Below are 16,195 nucleotides of genomic sequence, written 5' to 3'. Positions count from 1 at the left end.
CTCATACTAATCCCCAAACACTTTCTCATCTCTAATCTTTATGATTTCATTTCAGCTTGAGTTACACAAAGGAAAGATTCCTAAATATCATAAACCTGACACCTGTCCACTCATGTCTTCATTAGATAAAGGGTTTTTCATTAATATCAAATTTTAATACAATCATATTCAAAACTTGGAATGGAAAGGTCATTATAGTAATTTAAAACCACTTTCTCAACGTTATCCCCACTCCTCACTTTTAAATATCTTCTTCTTCTTTGTTCGCCCAAGCTCAGCTCAAGACAATTTTTTTTTTATTTTATACCAAATAACAAAATAATTACGTCTTCTTCCCATTTTTGGTCACTTTTCTCTTTGCTTTTTTTTAAACAAATGAAAGCCGCTTCATTGCAGAAGCAAAACCAATAACTACTACAAAAATTTTGAATTTTCCAATAACGAGACAATTAAAAATTCAGTGATATAGGCCTTCCCTCCTTTTGTCCTTTTCTTTTTAAATCCAAGTTAGTGAAACTTGGATTTTTTTTTTTTGGGGGGGGAGTATCCGTACAACTCTTAAAAGTACTTTTTTTCCTCTTGTTTGATTGGTGTTGCGGTGGTGATGGGGAAAGTGGCAGTAGGGGCGGCGGTGGTGTGCGCGGCGGCTGTGTGTGCAGCAGCGGCGCTGGTGGTGCGTCACAGGATAAAGAGTTCGGGGAAGTGGGCCCGGGCGTTGTCTATACTGACGGAGTTTGAGGAAAAGTGTGGGACCCCAAGTTCGAAGCTTAAACAGGTGGCTGATGCCATGACCGTTGAGATGCACGCCGGGCTCGCATCAGAGGGTGGCAGCAAGCTCAAGATGATCATCAGCTATGTAGATAATCTTCCCACTGGGTAACTTAACCATTCAACTTCTATTTTTCTTTCCTTAAAATTTTAAGTTCCAATACTTCTGGAATTCTCTTGATTGATCAACTCTGATTATGAGCTCTATTTCAAAAAAATAATAATAAATAAATAAATAAAAGAGAGAGGAAAATTTGTAGAAAAGTTTAATTCATGATTGACATTTAACTAGTTTGTGAGATGAAAAAGCTTTAGAGATTAGTGGTTTTGATTTTACTCACACTATGGTCCATTCGGATTTGCTGTTAAGGAGATTGATAATTCATTAGATGCCCTGAATTGAACTTTCTATACCCAAAGGGTAAAAATTTAGTAGTTTCGAAATTTACTTTGAGTAACTGATGTGTTGGATTCCACTTATGATGGCTTTTGTTGTGTTATCAACTCTGCATGCTTATCAACTTTATGCTTGTTTTGTTCTAAAGATGATTTATGGGTTAGTTTTGTCTACAAACAAGTGCTGCTTTTAGTATTCTTGTTTGTCCCATCAATACCTACCTTTTTGCTTTCAATTCATGGGATAAAAATAACTCACCTTTTCATATTTAGCTTACCTTCCAAAACCTTTGATACCTTTTTTACTTATCAAGTTTATTTGGGGTTTTGGGTTATAGCTGCTTCCTTTGCATTCTACTCCATGCTTCCTGCCTTTCATTCTATCTCTACGTGCTGATGTCAAATATAGATATTAGAGTGGGTTGCCACAGATTCTATGTTTCTCCTACTTCCCCTTTTTCTTTTAGCTACCTACCTATATTTAATACTCATGTGAGATGCACATCCAAATATTGGTACCCTATATGATTTTCCTACCACTTTCTAAAAACATCGGGAATAAAATTGAACATACCATGGATTTATGTTGCACACATGCACATGGATGGAGCTAAATAGAAGGTGAGGGGCCAAATTTCTTTTTCCTTTAACATGTATTACTAAATATTCTAACTTTATACATATAATGTTTATAAATTTAAACATGAATTGGTCCCAATTAAATTTGTAATTTGAAACATGATTGACCCCAATTCAAATACAACTCACTTTTTAAAACCAATTAGATTCAAGTTAAATTTCATTTTTATTTCTAACTTATATTTTTTCCCCCAAAAAACACTTCTATTTGTTTACTTTGTTCTAAAAGCTTTAAAAAAAAGTTCAAAGCTTTCCCATTTATTTAAAAAAATTCCATTCAAAACAAATGTTAAACTTTACAAGTATTTGGTGCTGACAGACAACAAGGTAATAACAAATAGTGATTTTAAGTTCTAACAGAGGTTTAATTTTTTTTTATTGTATTGGAAGAACCAATGAGTCTAGGTTGTTGCCCTTAGAAGATTTGGGTTGTGATCTATTTATTTGTATATATTATTTAAATCTTTTTATATTTTAAAATTATTTATTCAGATTTTTTTTCTCTTACAACTTTGTTTGTTAGGTTTTTTTTTCATTTTTTTAATAAATGAAATATCATCTATAGTCAGCACTTCTTAGTAAGTCCAGAGACAAATTTTAAACCTATTGGGTTAGTTCACTATTGAGGTTGAAAAGTATTCTTGAAAAATGTTGTGAAAAAGTGTCTTTGAAAAGTTTATTAGTGTTTATCATTACTATCAAAAAGTGATTTTGAGAAGATAAAATATTAATTTTAGACATGATGTTGTAAAGTTAAAGATTTAATGGGAGGATAAAAGGTAACTTCATTGAAAAGTACACTCAAAAGCCAAAAGCTAAAAATTTTAACTTTGGATTAAAATCGCAGTTCAAAATCAAGGTTTGGTTTGAAAAGTTGTTTGTTTATAAAATTTTTCTATTTGAAATCAAGATTTGGGTTGATAAGTGTTTTTCAAATTAAATGGTAAATAAAGTCTAAGTACTCTTGAAAAAGGAAAACAAATAGCTTAAGTTTAAATTTTTAAAAAAGGATTAATATACTATTTGGTACTTGAGTTTAGGTTCAATGTTCAAATTGAATTTGGTTTCAATATTCAATTTGGTACCTAAACCAAATATCATCATGTGACCCAATTGAATATTTGACATGTGTTCTACAAAAACACATATATACTTAATTGGACAAAAAACTCAAGTACTAAATTGAACATTAAAACTAAACTCAGGTACCAAATTGAATATTAACCAAAAAAACTATAAGTTTCAATCCTTCCATTAACTAAAAAAGCCTCCTAATTCAAAATGAACACTAAACTGAGTAAGTATTTATTGATGAGACTCAACAAAACAAGGACAAATTGTGATTTCAATTTATATTTGGCCCAAAATGTTTGATACTGGTTCTGTCGTTGCATGTACCGATGTCCGAGTCAAAGTAACATGGTTTTGACATATAAGCAACCCAAATATCTTTTGCTTTCTATTTGTGGGATAAATAACTTATTTGACATATAGTTTATCTTCTAAAGCTTTGAATTTTTTTGTCAAAGCCTCCTAATTATAAGTTTCTATTTGTGTTCTGGTTCTTGGTTTTAGATGCCCTCTTTACTGTTTTTTGTCAAAGCTTTTTAAGATGAAATTTCTCTTTTCCGTGGTTCCTAACTTCATTCTCTTAGAGTGGGTTAGCCATTGACACTATGTTGCTCTGACTTGTCGTTTTCCTTTAAGTACTTATATTCAACGCCTGTGTCTGAACCACATTTGGACATTGGTATGGGGATATAATCCTCCAAGTGCTCTCCAAATACATGGAAATCTTTTGAAAAAATTGGACATACCCGCTGTGTTGCACACATACCCGTGTCCAACACTCGCAACGAGTTTGAATAATACAGTTTTGATATGTAAGCAACCCAATAAACTTGTTTGATGTGGAGAATTTCTTGATTTTCCAATTTATTTTCAGTTTCAGGAATATTCGTTTCATTATTGTTTTAACTTTTAGTTAAGTTTTGCTGCTGAAATATGTATAGTGGGCGATAATTGGGAAAGAATTTACTTAGCATCATGAAAGAAGTTGCTTTGCAAAGATGATTGGTAAAGTTGACTTCACAAATAAACCTTTTTTTTTCATTGGATTGTGCCATAAACTATCATATAAATATTCAAGAGAGAAGTAATTCTTATAAATGGATTCCTATGAACATAATTCCTAACAAGAAAAAGGAAGTTGCTAAGCTGTTATACAAATTTTGCATGGTGTGAAATATTATGTTTCTAGATTTACATGTTGCTTGAAAGCGGAGCTAAGTGTTTGTCATGTGTCCATATGGGCGTATTCAATACTCCCAAATAAAAAGGGAATTGGTCTATGGTCGAGTCAGTAAAAATAAATAACTAGGAATTTTGAGTTGTTTAACTTTGCAGTGATGAGAAAGGGCTGTTTTATGCCCTTGACCTTGGTGGCACAAATTTCCGTGTTCTGCGTGTACACTTAGGTGGTAAAGAAAGCCGTGTTGTTAAGCAGGAATTTGAGGAAGTTTCAATTCCTCCGCATTTGATGACGGGATCTTCAGATGTGAGACCCTTCTTGATCCCACCTAACAATATATAACACTGCCTATATTTGTTCATTCTCTGAAATTCTTTATATGATGTGATTGCAGGAATTATTTGATTACATTGCTTCAGCTCTTGCAAAATTTGTTGCCACGGAAAGTGACAGTCAACATGTTTCACCTGGTAGACAAAGGGAGCTGGGGTTCACTTTCTCATTTCCTGTTAGGCAAACATCAATATCATCAGGGACTCTTATAAAATGGACAAAGGGCTTCGCAGTAGAAGATACAGTTAATTCTAATAACCTTGACTCCAATTTGGCAGCTTTTTATGGTTGTTTGTAATGTGGTTGTTAATTTCCTTTCGTTCTGTTATCCGCTACATCCCTGCCATTAATATTATTAATTTTCTTTTAAATTTCCAAAGCATGTAGCATGCTGACCTTGGTCTTTTCCCCTCTTCTTAAGAAGCTAAATATTTTGTGCTTAAGGGCTACATATATACCCTGGAACTAAGATGCCGGTGAAGTGATAGTTTCAGATAAGTACTTTAGGATCTGGCCTGGCCCATATATCTCTGATCAATCCCCTATTGTGTACCAACAGTTAAATTTGGCATTTAACTATTTTATGCACAACCTGAGAGGACATGTTCTTGCTAGAGATGCTCCAGAAAGCATACACGAGGACCTTTAAAATTTTATGTTACAGAGTTTTTTCTTTTCGATGCATTACCATGCCTATAACTCCTGGAGTTGTATATCCTTAATGTTTTTTTCTTGGCTGCTGCAAGTAGGTTGGACAAGATGTTGTTGGAGAATTGACCAAAGCAATCGAAAGGGCTGGCCTTGACATGCGTGTTGCAGCTTTGGTGCGTCTAATTTTGTTCTGCTGTTGCGCATGTTGCACTATTTGTCTTGTTTAACATAGATGGATGCCATCTGGTGCTTTTACTTGGATACATGTTTGGGTTAATATCTCTAATCCTCTTATGGATTTTGCAGGTCAATGATACAGTCGGCACATTGGCTGGTGGTAGATACAACAACCCAGATGTTGCTGCTGCCGTGATATTAGGTACTGGCACAAATGCAGCTTATGTAGAGCGCGCCCATGCAATCCCCAAATGGCACGGTCTTCTACCTAAATCGGGGGAGATGGTAAGTAATATTAGTGTATCGTTATATATGTTCACTGCTTCCGTTAATGTTTGATTGAATAGACTTAGAATCGAACTTGTTATCAACTTCTTCCATGTTATTTGTGAAATGTTCTTGTGATTCTTATTACTGTTTCTGTCTAGAGTTTTAAAACCTCTCCATTTCTGCAGGTTATCAACATGGAATGGGGTAACTTTCGGTCTTCACACCTTCCACTAACAGAATATGACCAAGCACTTGATGCTGGGAGTCTAAACCCTGGAGAACAGGTCACTTTCTTCGGTCCAAGTTGCTTGTTCCAACTTATTAACTTTTGTATATGCTAGATGTAACTTTATCAACTACTTTTCGCAGATTTTCGAGAAAATGATATCTGGTATGTATTTGGGAGAGATTGTACGTAGAGTTTTGTGCAAGATGGCTGAAGAAGCTGCCATTTTTGGTGATGCTGTCCCACCAAAGTTGAAAATTCCTTTCATACTTAGGTATGCCTTAATATCACGGTCCCCAGTTAACACTCATTATGTAGATTAGAATAAATTTCTCATGTTTCATATTTTGCAATGGAACTTAGATGGATTAGTTGTCCACGTATCACATGGCTTCTGTTATCTTTAGTTGTAAACTCATCATTTATCTCCAATACTAAATCTTCAGAGTGCCTATTACTGGATCCTTAAGCCATCCCAATCATTACCTGATCTTATCCAGTTTGGTTTAATTGTTTGTTTAGTTACAAAATATAGGTGGTTCATACGTTCTTCAGGGAAGAAAATTGTTTTGCGATACATTTAAACATATCAGGCTTTGCTTTTGGCCTGATGAGCATTTTGAGAGTCGTTGACGCTTATCTGTTAAATCTGCAGAACCCCTCACACATCTGCAATGCATCATGACACATCTCCAGATTTGAAAGTGGTCGCCACCAAACTTAAGGATATATTGGAGGTAGAATATGTTAGTACTTTGTTGTATGAATGCATACTTTTCTATTAATCCTTTTGGTTGTCTTCACTTTCTCTTCTGAATGCTTGTATTGAATGTTTTAGAATTTGGAAACAAAGAAAAGAAGAGAGTGGAAAGGAACTCAACTTAATTTGCAATACCCCTTTTAGGAAATATTTATTATGGAAAGAATTCTCTTCTTAAAGGAAATAAGTTTTTACATGAGAGTAAATGAGATTTTTATCATGTGAATTCATTGCTTTTATTAGGTTTTCATATGTATAAGTTGTCTATTCTTTGCTTTATTTCAGATATCAAATACCTCTTTGAAATTGAGGAAGCTTATTGTTGAGGTGTGTGACATTGTTGCTACTCGTGGTGCTCGCCTATCTGCTGCTGGAATCGTAGGTATCCTCAAGAAATTAGGAAGAGACACAGTGAAAGATGGCGAAAAGCAGAAGTCAGCGGTAGCTTTAGACGGCGGGTTGTATGAGCACTACACTAAATTCAGGACCTGCATGGAGAACACCCTCTGGGAATTGCTAGGAGAAGAAGCCTCCGAGAACATTGCTGTTGAGCACTCCATGGATGGGTCTGGCATTGGGGCAGCCCTCCTGGCAGCCTCTCACTCCCAATACATTGAAGTTGAGGAACCCTGAAGATGGTTGAAGTGTAGGTAGGTTAAAGAATCACAGCTATTCGGAATTTCGCTTTCTTCTTTCTTTTTTCTTTCTTCTTTCTTCTTTCAGTTTTTTCAACTTTTGCATACGTAGTCCACACTCATCCCAAGTTATGGTCTCTTAGATGCCAGCAAATGTGTAAGTTATGGTCATCCGGGGTGTCTAATCAAGCAACGATCAAATGTCATGAGTGGCTGGCTGATAGTAAACCAAGGAACTTCGGTCATCAATCCCTAAACCGGTTCCGAAAAGAAATGTAACGTATGGTTAGAGAGGTCCAAGGAGTGAAATCGCTGAATAATAATAATTTTATCAACATTTTGAGATTTGGGTCATTAGATGTTTCATGGTCGGCTACTTATCTTTTCGAAAACTTGAGCCAATGACGATACTAAAACTGCCAACGACACTACTTTTCTTAATACAGATCCCACCCCTGCCAACTCCGTACCGAAAGATTGGTTTTGTGAGATGTTGGCAGGGTCTTACAAGGTAAAAAATCCTTTAGTTTCAAGCGATGGTCCGCTTCCTGTTATTAGACAGATAAACCTTTTTGCATCGAGTGCCTGTATGCATGCACTTGTGTGTCACAACAATGGCAGGCATTAAAACTGAAAACCGAATGTGCTCGCTGCCCATTTCTAAAGATTGTAACATTGAAGAGATAGCATTGCCCTCTTATCGCAGAACATGTCTTCCATAGCTTATAACCCCTACCCAAGCCCTTCCACTCGGAATTGATTATTATTTCAAGTAGAGAAGGGAAAAAAAGTCTATAAACTATAGATGGTTCATCATTCACAGCAATTATAGCAGCAAAAACCATAAAATGGGGACTGTAAATGGTAGCATATCAAAGCAATCAGCTACCAAAATTAAGTAGAACAACTGAAGACTGAAACCAACCATCACATAGCATAGTTTTAAGTTTGGCATAGTATCTAATAGGGATCATCAATGTAGTATTACTAGAAATTAACAGTTTACCAGGTTTAAGAACCAAGGGTCGCGTTGTTAAGCCTCTCCAAAGCCAAAATCAGAGCTTGGGTTCCCAAATTCCCTTCCCCATGAGCCTTAAGTGATAAATAAAGCTGTTGAGCCAAAGCCAGACCGGGCAAAGCAAGTCCCATGTTTTGACATTCCTTTAAACAAATCCCCAAATCCTTAACAAAATGGTTCACGAAGAAACCAGGATCGAAGTCCCTCTTCAAAATCCTGCTCCCGTACAAATCCAACGACTTTGAGCCAGCTGCCCCGGTCGATATCGCATCCAAAAACGACGCCACATTCAGCCCTGCTTTGTGGGCGTAAATAATTCCTTCCACTAATCCCACCATCGTCGATGCTATGGTGATTTGGTTAGCTAATTTCGCGAATTGGCCTTTCCCGCTAGGCCCCATGTAGTTAACTTTTCCCATGAGGGTAAAGATGGGGTTTAGGCGGTTGACGATGGCTTCGTCTCCCCCAGCGAATATCGCGAGTGTCCCGTTCTTGGCACCTCGGTCGCCGCCAGAGACGGGCGCGTCGATTGAGGAGCAGTTCTTGGAAGATGCGGCGGTGGATATTTCGACGGCGAGAGAAGGCTCCGATGTTGTCATGTCAACGAGTATGCCGCCGGGACGGAGGCCAGAGAGGGCTCCGTTAAAGGGATCGAGTAGGACCTGGAGGACGTCGGAAGGGTAACCGACGATGGAGAAAACGACATCGGATTGGGCAGCGAGGTCGTGAGGTGTTTGGGCTAGGCGGGCACCCATGTCAACGAGGGGTTGGGCTTTGGAAAGGGTACGGTTGAAGACGGTGAGAGAGTAGCCAGCGTTGATCAGATGAGCACACATGGATCGACCCATGACGCCAGTCCCAATCCATCCAAGGCGAGTGTTGGATGGGTTAATGGGACCGGCAGCGGCGGAAGTGGCCATGCTGCGGAGGAGAAAGGTGAGGTGAGGAGTAGATGACGATTGAGAATGGGGAAAGTATCGTGAGAGTGAGCCAAGTAGATAGGACAGTGATCGCATTTTATCTTTTATGCGAAATTATCTAATCTTATTATAACTCTTTTTTATGATTGTGCGACAAATGCTTCATTCCTATTAATTATTTAAAATTAAATATGTATCGAAGAGATTAATTTTTTTAATTTTGGAGAATTAGGGCACTACCTACCCTTATATTCGCATCAGGTTGGTTCCAAAGAGTAGTGTATAGTCAGTCACACAAAAGAAGCAACAGAAATTTGTTAACAACAGTTTTATTACTAAGCCCATGCCGTCGAGGATTTTTTGGAAGGGCCAGAGTTTGAAACTCAGCCTAGCCGGTTTGCAAGTGGGTCTGAGCCCATTGCTCCAAGTAGGAGGCCTGCTAGAAAGCTTCCGAAAACAGAGTATATGTATAAATAAGGTATTAAATACTACAATAACAAAAAAACCAATTAGCATGAATAATATTTTCAATGCAAGAGGACGTGAGTGTATTATCCTCTTATTTATGAGTTGGAGAAAGGTTAAGACTTCTAACCAAAAATAAACATGAAATATAGTGTGATAGTTATTTATCTTATTCTTTTAAGATTGGAGGTTTGATTTTTGCGTATAAAAATGAAACACATTTCATAGTTAGATTTTTACCTCTTTGGAGAACACCCGCGACAAATAAAAAATATAATATTGTTCGCATTCTTTATGAATTTACTTAATCTATTGTAATTTGATTTTTGTTTAATATAATTTTTGAAATGAGTATATTCAATTTTTACATGTATATTTTATAAAATTTGACTAAAGGAAATAGAGGCCAAAAAGAACTTGGGAGGAGCTAGATGGAATCCATCACAAGATCTAAATTCTAGGGCAGAATGTGGAACTAAGCCTGCTTGAAATTTCCTTTTGATTTGTTGAAAACCCCTTTTTTCCCAGGTTTGTAAATCAAAGTACAACTTAGATGTAAATATGGAATGGGTTGGAGGAGGAGGTCCTTTTCGTAAGGTGTTGGATTTGGATAGACCTTTTATGGAATGAAAATCAATCAACTACCAATTCACAGCATCAAGATTGGAAGGTTGATAGTGTAATAAGTGTACAAGGCAACAACATGACATCTAGCTGTTTTGCTTGGATCGGTCCCCTTCTAAAATCGGCTTTTTCCCCAATACTCATTATCGATGGTTACCTCACCTTGGTCCCTCTTCTTCCTCCCCTTCTCTTTTTAACTCATTATCTCAATTCCCCTTTTTTCTTTTTTAGGTTTAATGTAATTTTTAGTTCATCGACTTGATAATTAGATTTATTTTGTTACTTATATTTTTTATTTCACTTTGATACTTGAACGTTCATTAAGTAAAATAACGTAATACTATTATTACTTGAAAATTAAAATATATAATTTATTTTTTTTAAAATTATAATTTTTTAAAGTTTTAGATGATGATTTGACATATTCTCATAATGTCATGTTATTACGCTTTTATAAAACCTAAATTTAACAACTAAAATGAAAAAACCTGTCAAATTCAAAGCTTAATAAGGTATATATGCCCTTTTTTTTATTTGACTTTTAAGCCATTTATTTTTCTTGAAATTTAGGAAAATAAGTCATTTTTGAAGAAAGAGTATGGCGTGTTCAGTTGGGCGTGCTTTCACACTCTCTCTCCTCAAATATTTTAGGGTTAAGGTTATTTTGTAAGGGTTTGGGGTTAGAGTTTTAGGGGTAAAGCCACAAAAGTTTATAGATAGATTTGAGAGGCCGAGGATGCGATAACACGACTCATAACACATACATTTCATATGTCATGTTGAGATAAGACCATTACCTCATAAACCCCTCCCATGGAAATAAGGCTTCGGGGTGACAGTGCTTGATTCGGTCACCGGTCAAAGTCTAAGTGGAGGTCACAATCAACGATTGTGATACAGTTACAGGTTTGAGTGTAACTGGAGGCCAGTTAACAGTCGTTATGCAGTCACGAGTTTAAGCTTTTTGGATACTCGCAAATAATGCCTTCATATGCCATATATAAGTTTGAGGCCATAATCATAAAGAAAAACCAAAGGCTTCCCGGTGTAATCAACATGATTATTTTCTCTATTTTCAAACAGTCGGTATCTTTGACCTTTCATTCTTATCCGAAGGCTGACACCGAGGTGGACACATGAGAACTTTCAAGAGAAGAGTGGATGTTTCGACAGAAGTAGAGGTCAAACTTGGGCCATATACCTTCATCTCTATCGTCGTCTTCTTCTTCAAATGCATCGTCTCAACCCTTTTTTTCCTCTTCCTCTCCATCATCTTCCTCCGTGTTTGAGTGCGATGTTATCCTAGCCTTCTATCGTGTGTCCTCCACTCCACGAGAAAATGGTTGTGCCGTTGACCTACCTTGATAAAACAATAACACGGTATGTTTTTGTGACACTATCTGTGAATCACCATATAATATCACAAAACCCAGATACAGTGACATTGATTAGGGCATCAATTTGGTATCGATGAAGGTATCGGTGCCCTCATTAGTGACGGTACTGGCGTCGACATTTGGCTTGGCGTTTACGTCGACATCGCTATCGACATGGGGGAGTAGAATACTAAGGACAGAAGTGCCTTAAAATATGTACTTGTGAGAGGGGTAAAAGTAGGGTGTTACGATGGTGCATAGTGTGGTGCTTCTGAAAAAACACATGGTTAGTGAATTAAATAAGAATAAGTACAATGAACCGATCGGTATATGGTGTAAACATCGGTGGCGCTTATTGGGTCGGAGTCGATGACAAACCTATTGCGGCACCTTTTTCAGACCTACGCTACTGGGATGCTCATCGTTGCCTCTTCTAATAAAGTTACTTACTCCTTGCCTCCACCAATAATAGATACGCCTTATCGGTGACTCTACACCAGAGCATGTACTCCAAACAAGCCGTTGTGTCCAATGAGAAAAATGGTTTGTGGATGGGTAAGAATCTCATCCTATAATCCAAAATGTCGATATACTCTTTATGGTAATCTTGCCAATTCTTGTCGTTCTTCCCCCGCAGGTCCAACTTATGCAGTCTTCCATCTCTCGTGGTGGTGATGGAATTTGTTGCCTCCACCTGAACTACCGTATCACTCCAACTGGCCAAAAATTCCAACAAGATGCATTCTATGATATTTGGCTCGATGTATGGTATCCATACAAAATGCAATGCATAATTGTAAAATATGTTATGAACGGAATTTTATTTTACAAATTATTGTGAAATTATTATATGTTTGAAAAAATAAGTAACTAACATCAACTAACGAGCATTGATCTAACAGCAACTGGATATCTTCGAACTGCTCAAGTAGTCCCACATAACTCTGCCTATGGTTCCACTTATACAAGCAATATGTTAATTCAAATATATAATAAATAAACAACATTTACTATACAAACTACATATTTATTAAAAAATTGTTTTTACATTGTCACCAATGGGAACATATATAAGTCTTTCACTCAAGGACGTAGAAATGGTATTCACCACTAGGCTCAAGATTACAAGAGGTGCAGACAACCACTGATTGATATCTTATCCGATTTCATCGTCCGACACAATTCCCGATACAATGTGGCCAATACGCTAATCCCCAACTCATTCGTCCACTTGTTTTGAAGTCAGCTAAGTGTAATAGCCATCTTTTGTGTACCAAAATTTGAGATTTATAGGGTATTAGAATACCCCCGATTAACCTCAGAATGAATGCTTGGACATATTATTCTTTGACAATGTCGGGCGCATTTGGATGAAGATCGTTAAGATTTGTCTCTAACGACTTCATATATTTTTGGCCACGTAAAACTTATTCAGCATTTTCCCCAAAAATGCCTTACAAAGGTCATCTTTACCAGGAATGATCGCTGACCCCGTGACAATTAGTCCATCCACCAATAAACTGAGTTGTAAAGTTATGTCATCGAGTATGATTGTACACTCTCCGCATGGAAGATGAAAAGTGTGTGTCTCGAGCCTCTATCTTTTCACCAACGCGCTGATGAGTGTAGGATAGAGATTGTAGCCCCCGAGTATACGGGGACACATGCAAGAATCTCGCATCTTGCAAGTAACGACAAATTTTGGTATCTAGCTCTTTGACAAATTATGAATAAACCCCTTCAAAATACAATCACCCGCCTATTTATATAGACCAAAAAATTAATTTAAAATATTTTCAAAACTAAAATACTTTAAATTTATTTAATTGAAAATAAAAAAATTTAAATTTTCGTCTTACCATTATCGCTTAAGCGACGGAAATGCACTTGTCGTTGAAACGAATCAAAGTGGTTGTCATTCATAATAATTTAATCGAAACGAAATATATGAAATAATTAAATAAAACTATAATATTTTTAAACAAGCGTATTAGAACATTTAGAACAAAATGTAAGAAAATTAAGAAAATTGAGAGAGTTGAGAGTTTAGAAAGAATTGAAAGAGTTGAATTTTAGTGAAAAGAATGAAAAATGGTCTGATATTTATAGGGGAAAATTACCATTAGGCCTTTCAAAAATTTTAACATTGCCAACATTGAAAAAATTGACCATTGGTGGAAAGTGCACCCAGCTGGTTGCGCTTTAACACTCTCTCTCCAATAATATTTATTTCCCTAAATTTCAAAAAAAGGGTCTAAAAGGCCAAATAAAGAAAATTGGCATATATGACTTATTTAGCCCAAATTCAGATATAAAAGTTGATAAAAAAAGTATAAATATAAAAAAATACCTAATTGTTAAGTTCAAGGTCAAAAGTTATATTTTACTCTTTTTTATGTTGATATAGGCTAATCTTTGAGAACATTTTTGTTAGAACATTGACCATAACAATAGTTATAACTATCGAAACACCTAATGCAACATTAGTTTTAACATTCCTTATGGCAGTCAATTTTACATATTGTAAGTTGGCAAATTTCTTTATTCTTATTATATTTCAAATAAGGCAATAAATATAAGAGATTTATACATAGGGGAAACTATAACAATAACAAGAAGAGTCCATGATTTGAAAGACCTTTTACTACGAATAATTGAAGATTCCATGTTTTGAGGGATACTCTTGAAACACACTATGGATGAGGGTAAAACTTGGTTGATTGTTGAAGGAGCAGAATTTGAACATGACTAATATAGAGATCTAGTGCCCTTAATGTAATAATTTCATCTATATACTTGTAATTTTTTGAACAATTTGATTTAATAAAAATCCATCATTATCATTAATATCTTTTGTATAAAGTCTTCAATGGTTTTTGCACGCAAAGCAAAATGAAAGTAAATATTGCTTAAATGATTATCTAATGTTTAAACTAATATTAAGCAGCATTACGTGATCGAATCGTAATGCGAGAAGACAACTTATATTAGAAAATAATCTAAACACGTCCTTGTTTAATTGGAATTGAGAAAATCAATTGAAAGACTAATATATCGTCTATTAAGTCAAAATGGGAAGATACCTTGTCTTGGGTATTGGAGTGATGACTCCCAAAAGATAAAGACATTAATGTGATTAACTTGATTGATAGAACATCAGACATGACCCAAGTAGAATAAATCCTAAATAGATTTAGGATTTATTCACTTGTGATGTTCATAATGTGACATATACTAATCCTGAGTGGATGACAAGCTATGTATGTATGTGTGACTCATATATTTTGATGTAAATGAAAGCCTGAGTTCAAATAGATGAAAAACTAAAAGTTGGTATATCGGGTTTAGGACTTCTGCATAATTTAGCATCATTCCAGAATAGTAGAATTCATATATAACCCAATAAAAGGTAAATGATATTCTCTCACCAACATTACATGATAGATATAAAGCAACGTGGCCACAAGTTATTTGTCTTAGAGATAAATTATTTAATTACTATTTGTTAGTAATTAACTTTTCTTAAATGAATATGTAACGGTTACCATGAGACAAAATAGGATCATATTGGGATAACAAATTTATCCCAAATAAACTAAGGATATCGTATGAGGGTAACATACTTATGACAATATCATTAGACGATCATTTAATGAGTGGCTTTCGTAATGGTATATAATAAGGGAGAGTTCAATCATGATACTTTAGTGAAATGACTCTATGATTAAATAATGTTATAATCAATAGGTGAATAGCCAAAACTTAATTACAAATTATTTGAGCCATAATTATATATGTCCAACCGATCTTTTCACTAGTTCAGTATAACCTTGATGGTTTGCATTAAAGTGTCTCTCGATAAGCGAAAGACTTACCCTTATCAATTCCACTATAGCCTCTCTCCTTGGCTACTCCTTTCTATTTTCAAAGCTTCTTATAATGTTTGTGAAAGCATTGATAGAGTTATTTATGGTTTTTGGTAAGGTCATAAAGCTAGAACAAACTTTATTCACGATTATGTAAATGTGGCTTAGATATTTGAAAAACTAAACTATTTAATGAAACAATCATTTAAAAAAATTACTTGGCGAATTTTGATTGATCAAAATAACCTTCTCTCAAGAGTTCCAAGGTTAAAATACTACAAGAAACTCCCTTTCGAAATTATCAATCCCAAGCCCTCTGACTTCTAAGCTTGGAAAGGTATCTTACATAGGAGCATCTGTAATCAAGGTAAAATGTTTAGCTCTTGAGCGAAAATGACTATTGGATACACATAAACTCTAACTCTCCATCTTAAACAATACTAGACACAATGATTCTGACATTTAAGTTTGCTCTTGCCTTAATCCTAATATGAGCAATTGGAATAAAAGTAAATATTTTGATATCCTAAACCCTTCTCATGCCAAAGACCTGTCAGTAGGAGTCTTTCAATCTAAGGTGGAAGTGACAAAATTATTTGGAAATTTGATAAAAATGGCCTTTTTCGATTAAAAATATCTATCACTATCTCTATTGAAAAAGCACAATTACCCTTCCTTTTGATAATATGCAAAAAGCCTAGATTAATCTCTGGCGTCTCAAACTCTATTGTATTCTTATGAAAAATCTGCAACAATTGCCTCCTTGCAAAAAGACCTCAGACGATTATTTTTGAATGAGAACTAGCCTATTTTGTACCAC

The 16,195-nt window shown here is 35.5% G+C and overlaps 2 protein-coding genes across 5 annotated transcripts; one reads left to right on the top strand and one right to left on the bottom strand.

The window, feature by feature from the left end:
* The first annotated feature begins 237 nt into the window (after positions 1-237).
* On the top strand, positions 238-7,460 carry LOC107962718 (hexokinase-1). 4 transcript variants are annotated; one of them, XM_016899202.2, is made up of 10 exons: positions 243-876; positions 4,210-4,360; positions 4,449-4,631; positions 5,137-5,211; positions 5,345-5,500; positions 5,671-5,769; positions 5,855-5,985; positions 6,367-6,448; positions 6,757-7,121; positions 7,250-7,460. In XM_016899202.2, the coding sequence occupies exons 1-9, from the start codon at positions 605-607 to the stop codon at positions 7,102-7,104; spliced, it is 1,497 nt and encodes a 498-aa protein (XP_016754691.2). In that variant the 5' UTR covers positions 243-604; the 3' UTR covers positions 7,105-7,121; positions 7,250-7,460. The 4 variants fall into 4 exon arrangements, with proteins under 4 accessions (XP_016754690.2, XP_016754691.2, XP_040971171.1 ...); XM_041115237.1 differs by having other exon boundaries at positions 259-876; positions 6,367-6,457; XM_016899201.2 differs by having other exon boundaries at positions 238-876; positions 6,757-7,460.
* Positions 7,461-7,897: 437 nt separating this feature from the next.
* LOC107962719 (probable 3-hydroxyisobutyrate dehydrogenase-like 1, mitochondrial) lies at positions 7,898-9,140 on the bottom strand. Its single transcript, XM_016899203.2, has one exon. It carries the CDS (start codon positions 9,138-9,140, stop codon positions 8,118-8,120), a length of 1,023 nt encoding a protein of 340 aa, XP_016754692.2. The 3' UTR covers positions 7,898-8,117.
* Between the last annotated feature and the right edge of the window lie 7,055 nt (positions 9,141-16,195).

Source organism: Gossypium hirsutum, chromosome A06 (assembly GCF_007990345.1).
Source record: "Gossypium hirsutum isolate 1008001.06 chromosome A06, Gossypium_hirsutum_v2.1, whole genome shotgun sequence".
Classification (NCBI taxonomy): domain Eukaryota; kingdom Viridiplantae; phylum Streptophyta; class Magnoliopsida; order Malvales; family Malvaceae; genus Gossypium; species Gossypium hirsutum.
Note: the sequence above shows the minus strand (reverse complement) of the source record. Positions and strands in the feature narration are given on the sequence as shown.

Excerpts from the sequence above, each read along its gene's own strand:
- LOC107962718 (XM_041115237.1), top strand. The coding sequence starts at position 605 with ATGGGGAAAGTGGCAGTAGGGGCGGCGGTGGTGTGCGCGGCGGCTGTG. Across the intron at positions 4,361-4,448 it reads TGATGACGGGATCTTCAGAT|GAATTATTTGATTACATTGC; the intron begins GTGAGACCCTTC and ends ATGTGATTGCAG. Across the intron at positions 6,458-6,756 it reads ATATATTGGAGGTAGAATAT|ATATCAAATACCTCTTTGAA; the intron begins GTTAGTACTTTG and ends GCTTTATTTCAG.
- LOC107962719 (XM_016899203.2), bottom strand. The coding sequence starts at position 9,140 with ATGCGATCACTGTCCTATCTACTTGGCTCACTCTCACGATACTTTCCC.